Source organism: Podarcis pityusensis (genome assembly GCF_964106645.2).
Source record: "Podarcis pityusensis genome assembly, chromosome: 2".
In the NCBI taxonomy this organism is placed as follows: domain Eukaryota; kingdom Metazoa; phylum Chordata; class Lepidosauria; order Squamata; family Lacertidae; genus Podarcis; species Podarcis pityusensis.
In genome coordinates this window covers 117,749,216-117,762,730 of record NC_138029.1, presented here as the reverse complement: position 1 = coordinate 117,762,730, position 13,515 = coordinate 117,749,216, and the positions used below count along the sequence as shown (strand labels likewise).

General features: G+C 45.6%; 1 protein-coding gene across 1 annotated transcript; it reads left to right on the top strand.

Annotated features, from left to right (window-relative positions):
• Positions 1 to 283: 283 nt before the first annotated feature.
• LOC308470003 (tripartite motif-containing protein 10-like) lies at positions 284 to 8,898 on the top strand. Its single transcript, XM_080993197.1, has 5 exons — positions 284 to 348; positions 3,273 to 3,730; positions 5,422 to 5,517; positions 7,497 to 7,727; positions 8,711 to 8,898. The coding sequence occupies exons 2-5, from the start codon at positions 3,314 to 3,316 to the stop codon at positions 8,735 to 8,737; spliced, it is 771 nt and encodes a 256-aa protein (XP_080849323.1). The 5' UTR covers positions 284 to 348; positions 3,273 to 3,313; the 3' UTR covers positions 8,738 to 8,898.
• Positions 8,899 to 13,515: the final 4,617 nt, after the last annotated feature.

Below are 13,515 nucleotides of genomic sequence, written 5' to 3'. Positions count from 1 at the left end.
AAGACCACCACATATGATAAAAAGAAACTTATTTCTCTTTACATTTCCACAGTCCAGGAACCTCTCTCAGCCAGCAGGGCATCTCTCTGAAGCCCACAGGTTTTCTCTTCTAGACCAGGCAGAGATCCATGGTGCTTTCCCTCAGATCTCATAGTGAGTGACACAAGGAGAGCCAGCCCAACTCAAGCATCAAAGGCAACCTTGGGAGCAGTGGAAAGGAAATGGGGGAGGAGAGAAACAGTGTTCAAAATCGAAACTATTTTGCAAAAAAAACACAGAAAAGGGGAAGCATCACTTCCTCTCATTTGCAACGAATTCATGGTGGATGCCGTTGCTCTGCAGTCCAAGGTCAGTACATTTCTAGATTAAATTGTGGGAAATGGCTGCATCCAACTTAACATGTTGGGAGTGGGCCTGCTCTGAATCACACCAGCTAGGACCAGACCCCAGGAAACCCCTCCTCATTTCCTGCCTTGGGTTGGGAGGAGATCAGCAGCCTCTTCTGTTCACTGAGAGGCCGCTGCAGAGGAGGCACTGGGATGGGGGGGCTGCCGAGGAGGTACCAGATCCGACCTCCAAGGATGTACCGCAATCATGCATTCCTTGGAGGCCAGATTTGCTGCCCCGTGGATCCTGCCACCTAATATAGATCTATTAACAGAGACTTTCTGTCTCATTTCTCCTTACTGACAAAGAGAAGCTTTCACCAAAGCTGGGCTTTGTAAAATTTGACGATGTGCTTTGAAAAAGAGAAAAAGGGAAGCATGAAGTGTGTTTGCATTCTCACCCACCCTGTCAGACATGCAGCTGAAAGGGCAGAGAGGAAATGGGTGTTACACTTGCAGGACGCACCATCCTGCAGGGTGACTGTTGGTGTTTATGGCGTGAAGTCTGCCATAAACAGATTTTTCTGGCACACTTCCGACCAGATTTTGAGCAGAGGTGAAATACAGTTTGCAGCTAAGCGTGAGACAATCGGACCTGAGTCTGGATTGATGAGCAACACACAGTTGTCTAAGCAGATTGCTTTATTGCCTGTCATTTTGCTTAATGGTTGCTATTTACAGAGACTGCTGTGGATCCCCACAGCGGAAGATCCGCTTGCATCCTCTCAGCAGATCAAAACCAAAACTCTCTCTTACTCGCACTCACATAAAACACTGTGAACGTCCATGACTTTGCTGTCTGATCTTTACACCTGTGTGAACAATCCAGCTTCCCAGCCAGAGTGTCATCTTGCATGAAGAAACTCAGGAAGACAGTTTTCTGAAAATGAATGGCCCCGACAGTGACGGAAATCAAGCTCATCCAGGAGCAGAGTGTAAACTCTAGTTGTGGTGTAGCAGGAACCACCCCACCCCAATCATTCAGTTTGTACAAACTTCACACACTCACACTCACACACTACATATGCCACACTTCTGTTATAAATTCATAGAAAAATCAACCATACATTGGATTTGCACTGTTCCATTTTTATTTTACTCCATATGACAAGGACTATCAAAGGGGGGTGGCTTGGTTCTGGTCAGCCATAATCCCTTCACCATCCCAGCACATCCACCGGAGCCCTGCCCAGTTGTTATGCCAACCCTGATGGTCCTAGACAGAAGACCATCAAGATCACAAAGAACTTGCATATGGGAGTGGATTCAGCATGGACTGAAACAAAGGACAATGATCAGATCTTCCCTCTGGGGGCAGGAAACTGCCAACTCCCCTTTGTCTCCTGGAAGTGACTCATGGGCCGGGGGAAAGGAGGAACCAGCCAGGTGACAGGACACTCAGGTTACCACCACAACTCCTCCCTCAACCCCTCCTTTCTGTAATGTATGCATGATGTCAACCCCTCCTTTCTGTAATGTATGCATGATGTCAACCCCTCCTTTCTGTAATGTATGCATGATGTTTCTGGGGGTGGGCTTGACCTAGAGGATGGGAATTTCAAAAGTTTTTGTAAGGTCTTGCACACCATCTTTCTGGGTCTTTCCTCTCTCCTGCAAGTGAGGGGAACACCCTGTTGCAACAGTTCAATAAAGGCCAAGCCTACAGGCTGCTGTTTTGCTCCAAGTTATCCTGGTTGGTGTCTTTGTTTTTGTCCAAGGGAGCCCTCGGATTTTTCCGGTAACAGTGGTTACATCTGTAACATAAAATAACCTGTGTCCCCTCAGAAATAAAGTGCGTGGGAACAGGAAGGAGTGACCAGGAGGAAGCAAAAACTTCAGAACCTCTTGTTCATCAACCCAGATCCGTGTTCACAAGAGACGGCTAGTTGAGGGGTGAGCATTTTACAATTGGACCCCAGTCTCTGTTTGAAGCAAAGGGCCAGGCTAGACAGGATGCTAAAAATGTCTCATGCTAGGAAATACTGGTCAGCGTTGGTACAATGTTCGCTGGGACCAACCCTTTCCTTTCCTTCTCCAGCAGTCTTGATGAAAATCACTTCCTCCACAGATGCTCCCAGCCCCCTGGCAGTTTTCTGAGAGGCTTGACTGGTGCCTATATTGTTAGTTTCTGTTTGTGCCACTGTGCAGTGCTTTGGAGTCACAAGACTTGTTTTGTATTCCAGAGATCCCAGGCTGTTGGAAGTCTCACGGAAGACAGGAGACGGATGTGACGTTACCGGTTTCCTGTTCCTTGGTTTTTCAGTTGCTCTCTGCTTTCACAGTGAGTTTAGAGTGCCAGCATCGTGCACTTTGCTTGAGACTGTATAGGGACGTTTTCAGAAAACAAACAAATCCGACATATATTAGCACCATTTGAGTGTTAGGCAAAGGGTGGTCTTGGGCTACACCCCTTCTGTGATGTATGTATGATGTATTGGGGTAGTGGTCTTGGGCTACACCCCTTCTGTGATGTATGTATGATCTTTCTGGGGGTGGTCTTGAGCTACAGGGTAGGCAATTTCAAAGTCTACATAAGGGCTTGCACACCTTTGTCCTGGGTCCTCCTCCTCTCTCCTGCGTGTGGGGGAGCACCCTGTTGCAACAGCTTTAATAAAGATCAGGCTTATAGACGTTTTGCTTTTGTATATCTTGGTCTGGTCTCTGTTCATTTTCCAGCCAGTTTGAGCCTTAAAGGTACGCTCTCTCCGAAGGTCCAGTCTTCCTTTAGAAGCTGAACCCCTTGAAGGGACCTCTCAATATTCTTATTTCAGTCCCAGTGAGCCACACTCACTCCCACAAGAGAGATTTGGAAATCTTTATTGCCCAGTGGTTTTTGCAGGTTTCTGCCATGCTCAAGCTGCTTCTCTTTACTTTGTCATATTACAGCTTCCCTTTCTATCAACAAAGCCGCAAACTCTTCACCCACTATGGCCTCAGCACCACCATCCGTGGACATGGACCAGGACGCCTTGTGTCCCATCTGCAAGGACTACCTCACAGATCCAGTGACGTTGGACTGTGGACACAACTATTGTCAGGGCTGCGTCACCAATTATTGCAAGATACGGGAAGAACAGGCTATGGGGCACTTGGAATGTCCCATCTGCAGAGCCCAAATGCAGAGAGGGAGTTTCCGCCCCAATTGGCAGCTGGCAAGTATAGTAGAAAAAATTAAACTCCTGCAGTTAAATAAAGGGGGAAAGGATATGTGTGTGAAACACAAGAAGTACCTTGAACTGTTCTGCAAAGAAGATGAAAAATTGGTTTGTGTGGCTTGTGAACGATCCCCAGAACACAAATCGCACACTGTGGTACTTGAGGAAGAGGCTGCCCAGGAATACAAGGTAGGAAGTTATCTTGACACTTAGTAATGCAATCCTTTCAATTTTTTGTGAAATATTGCAATGTGGCTGGAAAGCAATTCCCGTGGCAATTAGATATGTTATTGTGTACGGTTAAACAGCCTGGAAACACACAGAACAACTGTAAGTTTTAAGGAGAACCCCACCACCAATAAAATATAAAATGTGGTAAATTATTAAAATCCTTAATCCTGAGCTAGGTTGAAGTGATGGACATGAGGCAGGAGTTGATAAAGCAGGTGAGCTGCGCACAGGTGAGCTGCATGCAAGCTGCTGGCCAGCCCTGTGGAGCCTCCTTTTATTGAGACAAATATGCAAACCAGGCAGATACATTTTGGGCTGTGACCTTTACACATCTTCTGTCCCAAGATCGTGGGGTGGTACAAAGTTATTTTGGCACCTGTTTCCACCGCGTCATTTTCCCCTTGCACAGTGTATGACGAAGGAGACAAAAGGTCTCAGAGACAAAGGTTACAGACAGGACACCGCAGACTACTGAGACCACAAAAGGTTAGACAGTGGCAACGATGTTCAGACAGCCATGGCTTTGTCTGTAAGGGGTGTGTGTGCTCCTCACCCCAAGGTCACGCATGCAGGCAGGCTGAGGCTGCCTGCGGGTGGGGAGTGTGCTCCCTCCGGACCCCACTCCCCACTCCGCGATCATCCCTACACTAGGTGACAATGCTTTTAAAAAAGAAAGAAAGAAAAATATGCTCCTAAATAGTCGGATACCAGCCACCAGCTGGCGCGGAGAGAAGACAGCACTCAAACTTCTTAAAAATACAAAACTATATGCTGGATGCAGATGTGTTAGTAAACAATCTCATTATGATTAGCAGTGAGGCCATTGGCATTTAATCCAGGACTTTCCAAAAGCTAACACATGCTGGATGAAACCTCCGAAACCTCAAGTTCCATATCCTTCCAGATCAAGCACCATAATATAAGGAGAGCCAGGCTGGGTCAGGTCAAAGGCCCATCTAGACCAGCATCCTCTTATCACAGTGGTCAGACAGCCAGGTAACCCTTCTGGGAAGCCATTAGGTGGGACCTGAGCACAACAGCACTGCCCCCTCCTGAGGTTTCCAGTATTCAGAAGCAAATACTCTACCACACTGGAGAGTCACTGGTGTATTTACTTCTGACCCTTCAAATGAAAACCTCTTCTCCACAACATAGCAGCAACTGGGGATCAGGGGTTAGATCAGGGTGAGGAGACACAGTTCTTAGTTCTCATTAAAAAGTGTGCTTTTATGGTGCTGGAGGAGACTCTTGAGAGTCCCATGGACTGCAGGAAGATCAAACCTCTCCATTCTTAAGGAAATCAGCCCTGAGTGCTCACTGGAAGGACAGATCGTGAAGCTGAGGCTCCAATACTTTGGCCACCTCATGAGAAGAGAAGACTCCCTGGAAAAGACCCTGATGTTGGGAAAGATGGAGGGCACAAAGAGAAGGGGACAACAGAGGACGAGATGGTTGGACAGTGTTGTCGAAGCTACCAGCATGAGTTTAACCATACTGTGGGAGGCAGTGGAAGACAGGAGGGCCTGGTGTGCTCTGGTCCATGGGGTCACAAAGAGTCGGACACGACTAAATGACTAAACAACAACAACAGCCTTTGCAGATGCTACTCTCAGTCGCAATCACAATCTGAGCTTTCGTTTCCTCTTTAGGGACTGATCTGCAGCCATCTGGAGATTCTGAGGAAAGAGAAAGAAACAATTCTGGCCTATCAAGCAGACACGGAAAAAGAAAGCCAAGAGCTCCTTGTAAGTGTCACTAGGAAGGGAACTTGACAAATCAAGTCAGGACTGAATAGGGATGGGCAAATCTGTTTCTCTCAGTTTCATACATTTTCATCTTAAATTCACTTCTCCACATTTCCACTTCAGTGTGTAGTTTGTTTTTTTTTAAGTCCTCATGAAAATCAATCAGCATCTTAGTGCAATTTCTGCTAACATGTTTTAAACAACTATATATAGCTTTATAAAGAGTTATATAACTTTTTGTAGACATCTGAAGGCAGATTTTCATGTTTGATGTGGTCCCCCCCCCATTTTTTGCTGGAAGCCACACAGAGTGGCTGGGGCAACTCAGTCAGATGGGTGGGGTATAAGAAAATAGTAGTAGTAGTTGTTGTTGTGTGCAATTTTGCCTAGTATACACATTTTTTGCAAAGCAATTCCCCCTAATATTATTCCTTTTCCTATGCCTTAATAAATGCATTTTAATGCACACTTTACCTTAGTATATGCATTTCTGTAGTTATTACTTGGCTAAAGAACTGCATTTCAAAATTCAAAGAAATGTGAATTTCAAAAGATTGCTGAGTTTCTCTCTGCATGTTTTCCCCCCAGAAACTGCTAATGAGGTACCGTATTTTTCGCTCTATAAGACGCACCAGACCACAAGACACACCTAGTTTTTGGAGGAGGAAAACAATAAAAAAAATATTCTGAATCTCAGAAGCCAGAACAGCAAGAGGGATCGCTGCGCAGTGAAGCAGCAATCCCTCTTGCTGTTCTGGCTTCTGGGATAGCTGCGCAGCCTGCATTCGCTCCATAAGACGCACACACATTTCCCCTTACTTTTTAGGAGGGAAAAAGTGAGTCTTATAGAGCAAAAAATACAGTAATTTTGCATTTGAAGCCAAGCTGAACTGAAACTCTTCCCCATGTGGCACCTCAGATCCATAGAACATAAACTAGTTGCAACCTTCTGATTTGCTCATAGATTCTAAAAGAAATGTCTTTCTAAATGTGCATCTTTAGGATGCTCAAGTTGACTCAAGACTTTAAAGTAAGCAGAGCAGTGCTGGGGATGTGCAGGCTAGATCTGTCCCGCTTCTCCTCTGTTTCTAGTAATTTACTAGTCATGAAAGAAAGGTAAAGGTAAAGGACCCCTGGATGGTTAAGTCCAGTCAAAGGCGACTATGGGGTTTTGGCACTCATCTCACTTTCAGGCCGAGAGAGCCGACGTTTGTCCACAGACAGTTTTCCGGGTCATGTGGCCAGCATGACTAAACCGCTTCTGGTGCAATGGGACACCGTGACGGAAACCAGAGCACACGAAAATGCCGTTTACCTTCCTGCCACAGTGGTACCTATTTATCTACTTGCACTGGTGTACTTTCGAACTGCTAGGTTGGCAGGAGCTGGGACAGAGCAACGGGAGCTCACCCTGTTGCACAGAACTTCTGATTGGCAATCCCAAGAGGCTCAGTAGCCAGTGTGGACTGTTTTATGTCCATGGAAACTCTCTGAACAATGTAGAAAGCAAATTATGCCAAGTTCAGAACTGTACCAGGAACCTCCATAAATAGAAAAAAGCTCATTGCTTTCCTAAGGTGGACGGCAACAGAAATGGCAAGGGATAGGGCAGAGCCAGTGTGTTCAACCCTGCTGCCTCCCCACCATTTTTACTTTAAAACCTGAAGAAGGCTTCCTTAGCAACTGAGAGCTCATTCACACTTCCGCTTGTCCTGAGCCTAGAAAGCACAAGTCCAAGCAGTTTCCCCCTTGCCCCACACCTTTCCCAGTGAAAACTGCTGCTTGCTTCTAAATTCAAGCGAATGTCCAGAGAAAACCCAAATTTTAGAGGAAATGTGGATAAGCCCTTAGCATTGGTTTCATGTCTTTGAAAAAAAGCAAGTGTCCTCCCAGTGGAATTTTCATAACTCTCCTCCTGATGTTGTAAAGACTGAGACCATATTCCAGACTCTTATTGTCTTTCTTCCTGCTTCTTGCAGAAATTAACAGAAACTGAGAGGCAGAAGATAGTGGAGAAGTTCAGAAAACTGTACCGGTTTCTTGAAGAACAAGAAGTACACCTGCTGAATCAGATTGAAGAAGTGGAGAAGGAGATTGAAGGGAGAAGAGATGAGCAGCTGGCCAGACTCTCCAGGGAACTCTCCTCTCTTAAAAAGCTCATCCAGGAGATGGAGGACAAGAGTCAGCAGGCAGCAAGTGAACTCCTGCAGGTAAGATGGTGGCATGAACAGCACAAGGCTCAACTTGGGGACGAGGCTTTCTCCAAACCTTTATGTCCCTCTTGCATCTATACAAGTAGTAAAGGGACTCAGCTGATGGAGGCAGATGCACCTCCCTAGGGAGGGCCTTCCACAACTAGGGAACCAGCACTAAAAAGACCCTGTCACAGGGCAGTGCCAATGGAGCATGCCAAGTACTAAGGGGGAAATGAAACTTATACCCATGAAGCTTTAACATTTTGTAATACATTCCTCGCCCCCCCCCCCATTCAGCCAGAATCATACACATCACTTTCTGTCCTATGTTTTGCCAGGCTCAGGCTCATTTTGCTTTGCAAAGTACATCAACAGCTTTAATTAACAAAAGTAACATTCTCATTCCACGCAGATGCTTTCTCATATCCAGTTGTAACCCATATTCTCTATTCTAGAGTCTTATCCACAGGTCTGGGGTGAGAACAGAGTAGTCCCTGGGGAACCTTTGCAATAACACAGCTCTGTCCTTTCCCTTTAATCAAACAACTTTGCAAGTGCATGCAACAAAGTTAATACATCTTTTTGACCTTCACGCCACACTCAATCAATCACGTGCAGCTTTGTTGACATCTTGTCAACAGGGGTGCCCCTTCACTTAGATCCGATTATCCGAATTTAAGGGGAATCTGCGGCGTTAAGCAGTTGTAGATCAAGGCTGTCTCACTGATGGTGTCTCGGAGCCCAGAGCCCTGCCTCGTTGGCCACCAAACAACGATTTCCACCCCTGCCAGCCACCAGCTTGGGCATGAAAGGGCTTCTGCACCTCCTTTACATTGTAAGGGTCAAAGGGGCTCACTCACCCCCTCCCCAACCACAAACATTTGTGTGTGCTAGGCAGACTGATACCAGAGGGCCAGAGTCCATCCATCCCAGGGCTGAAGGGGTCTCATAATGTGGCCTGTGGTGTGCAGTGAATTCCTTTCTCTTTCCCCCTCTAGGATGTGAGAAGCACCTTGCAGAGGTGAGTGGATCCTGCTCATTTATGTTAGCATCACTCCGTAAGGCCTGGGAAAGTCCAGAAGGACAAAAAACTTGGCCCTCCGGGCTCCCAACAAAGAGACAGTAGGACTCCACCCTCTGTATCATTTCACTGGCGCACATAGTCTCGGAGCACATAGTCTCCATTTTGGAGGGCAACCAAAATGGTCAAAGGCCTGGAAACGATGCCTTATGAGGAACGGCTAAGGGAGCTGGGCATGTTTAGCCTGGAGAAGAGGAGGTTAAGGGGTGATATGATAGCCATGTTCAAATATATAAAAGGATGTCACATAGAGGAGGGAGAAAGCTTGTTTTCTGCTGCTCCAGAGAAGCGGACACGGAGCAATGGATCCAAACTACAAGAAAGAAGATTCCACCTAAACATTAGGAAGAACTTCCTGACAGTAAGAGCTGTTTGACAGTGGAATTTGCTGCCAAGGAGTGTGGTGGAGTCTCCTTCTTTGGAGGTCTTTAAGCAGAGGCTTGACAACCATATGTCAGGAGTGCTCTGATGGTGTTTCCTGCTTGGCAGGGGGTTGGACTCGATGGCCCTTCTGGTCTCTTCCAACTCTATGATTCTATGATAGGGGCCTCTCTTTTGAACTTGTAGCACTCCTATTCTCAACCCAAGAATAAGGACCAAAACACTGCTTCCTCCCTCCCCCAACCACACATTGCTGGAGGCTCCTGTTGGATGTTGTATTCATTGCCTTGCTCTTCAAAAGCCATAAGGAAGGCAAAGTTGGATTTTGTTTTGAGCAATGGAACAAAGGCCTCAGGCAGCAGGTGCTGGAGTGAGTGGTTCCCATCTTCCTGAGCCAGCACCTCAGCAGTGGGAAGGGTTAATTCTGGTTGGCCTGGGCTGCCTGCCTGTCTCACGTCGTCACCTTCTCCCCACCTGCAATGTGTCATAACCAAGGACACTGGGAACGGCCACTGACTGAAGGAATAGGCACCTCAGAGGCATACCCTTGACCACACCAGGCATGGAGAGGGCCCATGAACTGCTCTGCTTCCGTGACAGACCCTGACTACCAGTGCCTCGGCGTGGCAGCATTTGCCTGAGAGGGCAGGAAGCCGTTTCTCATGAGGGCCTTTTCACCTGCTATACTTAAAACTCTTTCACTGAAGACTCTTGTGGGAGAGATAGAACAAGGCTTGCAGACACACCAGGGTCTCTGTGGGCGAGGGTCCTGGAGGATGCCCCTCAGTTTCTCCTCTGTTACCCCTTGCACAGAGCTCCTTGGAATTCCTTCCCTACTGGAAAATTTGATTTTGTTGTACATCTGTGGAAGAACTACCTCAGCCTCTGAGACCATCTGGTGCTAGAGCAAAAGTAATCTAAGTTGTCCAACCATGATACCAGCAACCTCAAGAAACAAATATTTTAACCTTGCTCAAGTCTTGCTAAGAAAGTGGCTACTCTATACTTCCACACAACAGGAGAAAGTTACATTCTTTGGAGCAACCAATGTTTTAGTTGTTCCCCTCAAGATATACCAGTTCAGTCACACTCCAGCAAACCCCCATGTACCACTCAAGTTCAGATTAAAGGTCGCAGCAGCCATCTTTTTCTTCTCCACACCTTCACTGGTAACATCTAGAGAAAGGAAATGTTGATTGTGATGTCATCGCACCCAGGATATTTCGTTCCGCTTTCTTGTAGAAATCAATGAAGTGAAGTTGGGGCAGAGAAACTGAGTATTACAATATTACCTGATGGTGTTGAATAGATGTATGTGGCCTGGGGTAGCTATTCCGGCCCTCCAGTGTTTGGCTATGAAGTCTGTAGTGACCGGAAATCTCTTCCTCTGTGCCTGCCTGCCCCTCTAGGCTTTCTACCATTTTCTTCCTCCTCTTTTTTCTTTTCCTTTAGTAGGAATTATGGCTTTGAAAGTTTAACATTCTTTTTCATCAGATATGAGAGAAGAGAGAGACTGCAGAATCTACTGGCTTTCCCTCTAAAGCTAAAATGGAAGGCCTCCAGATTTTGTGATGTGAATCTCCATCTGGAGGACGTGATAAAGCAATTCAAAGGTATTGATGAATGGTTGCAAGGAGTTTATGCTCAGCATTATATTAGACCAACATAGAGCTTGCCAGGCGCTTATTGTATTGTATTTTGCTCTTGCTGTAGACAAGGGTAGGACCATCATACTCGTGGTCAGGCATCCCCAAACTCGGCCCTCCAGATGTTTTGGGACTACAACTCCAATCATCCCTGACCACTGGTCCTGTTAGCTAGGGATGATGGGAGTTGTAGTCCCAAAACATCTGAAGGGCCAAGTTTGGGGGTGCCTGCTCTTGGTGGTCCAGCCATCATTGGATTTTCCTCAGAAAAAAATTATGGGGTATAAGAAATTGTGACTGCCACAAATAAAGAAAACCCACACTAGGCTGTATATTAAGGCAGGATTTCCCCCTTCTATTGTGCATCTGTTTACAATTCCTTTGGAATGAGAGCTCTGCCAGTCCTTCCTCAGCAAGCTTAGTTTCTCATGGTGTTTAACAATTCTGGCTTTAATAATTTCCCCTACCACTAAGGCTGCCTCCATCTCCCCCCTGCATCCTGTTATAGGATTGCTATTGCTTGGGCTACCCTCTGCTATGGACCCCAATTTCAGGGAGAACATTCATAGACAATCAGATTTAATGTGGGATTTTTTTATTCTCCTGTTTTGAAGTCTCGTTTACCATTGCTGAGTTTTACAGTTTTCTTCTTAAGTTGTTAATTCTTTGTTCTACCACTTGAAATAAGGATACGACAGATTCTGTGTTGCTTTTCTATCAATACTTTATTGAGGTATAGCAGTGCAGTGTTTAAACTTGATATATTTCTTCTTCTTCAGATGCTGTGTTATTCAAACTACAGTTTCAGAAAGGTAAATTTCCAATGGCGACCCCCCATTGCACAGGGGGGAGGGGCACTGGTATTTCTTTGGGGGTTAGATCATCTTTTCTTTAGACTTTGGAACCATCAATAGGTTAATAGCCTTATAGCAGCATTTGAGTTCTTCATATGTACATTGAATGACCAGAGGATGGGTTTATTTTATTTTATTTATTTCATTTCATTTCACTTCATAAAATTTATACACTGCTTGATTGTAAAACAAAAAACCGTCTGAAACCTAGCGTGGAAATGGCCTTTTTCTGCACACTGGGTCAACATCTTCATCAAGCTATCTTACTATGAGCCCAAGGTTTCATGCATCACTTTCACTGAATTTCATTTGCCATTTTACCGCCCATTCACTCAGTTTCTGGAGCTCTTCAGTGTCTCTTTTTTGGTTCAATACAGTCATCATAACTAAAATCAGGGAGCAGCAGCATCTAAAATTACAATCATCATAATAAAATGTCTTGAGCTCCTTTTTGTAATCTCTTTGCAGTCACAACTTTGCATTCTGTCCCTGTGCACAGTTTCATTCAGGATGACATTTTGCTGGGTGCTCCACCTCTACCCTGTATGCAAATATGCTATGCACTGACAGCAAAATCATCCATTTGCTTTTATACATATATGTTCACGGTTTACCAATTATGATTATTATTTATGCAAATATTGAAGAATAGTTTTCAAACTGCTCTGGGGATGGGAGGAGGAGGAGGAGGATATGTGTGTGATGATACTGGCACTAGCCAATAGGCACCCACCACAGCCAAGTTTCACTAGATAAGCTACAAACTGGCAGATCCAGTTTAGGCACATCTTGTTTCAAGGCATGCGGAAATACAAATGCAAGTGTGCTTTCAGTACAATATCTGAGCTTTAAAACAACAACTGTCAAACCCAGGGAGACTTTGGCAGGCTTCAGGATAGCAAATGTGCACATACTGGTATTATGTTTGTAAGAAAACAACATGGAAGGAAAGTTCAGAAGTTCACAAGGCAAGAAAATCTTCTTGGTTGCTTAATTTTGCTTCTTTCCCAGATTGAAATGTGACCCTTGAGCCAGAATTAGTCCTACTTCCAGCTGAAGCAGAAATAGGTACTGTGGTACCTTGGTTCTTGAATGGCTTAGTTGCTGAACAAATTGGCTCCCGAAAACTACAAACTCGGAAGTAAGTGTTCCAGTTTGCGAACATTTTTTGGAAGCTGGACATCTGACGCGGCTTCTGCTTGAGTGCAGGAAGCTCCTGCAGTCAGTCGGAAGCTGAGCCTTGGTTTTTCAAATGGTTTTGAGAGTCGAATGGACTCCCAGAATGGATTAAGTTCGAGAACCAAAGTACCACTGTAATGGGTTTGCCCTGACACACTCCCCAACTGTAACCTTAGTGAGGGCAGTAAAGATTTTGTGGTTGTTCTCTCCTTACCTGAACTGGGGGGGGGGGGGCTCTCATCCCTCACATCCCTGAAATGACCATTTCTCACAGGGAGTGTCAGATGAGGGCAAATTCCTTCCTCCCCTGCCCCTTCCAATCCCTTTCTCCTTCTCCTTCACTTAGAGCTGAATAAAGGTTTACTGGGTTATTTTACTTCTTGGAAGATGCCTGGATTGACAGCAGGGGCCCAATCCTGATTTAAAAGCCAACTTGGGTTACATACGCTTCAGGTTACATACGCTTCAGGTTACAGACTCTGCTAACCCAGAAATAGTACCTCGGGTTAAGAACTTTGCTTCAGGATGAGAACAGAAATTGTGCTCTGGCGGCACGGCGGCAGCAGGAGGTCCCATTAGCTAAAGTGGTGCTTCAGGTTAAGAACAGTTTCAGGTTAAGAACGGACCTCTGGAACGAATTAAGTACTTAACCTGAGGTACTA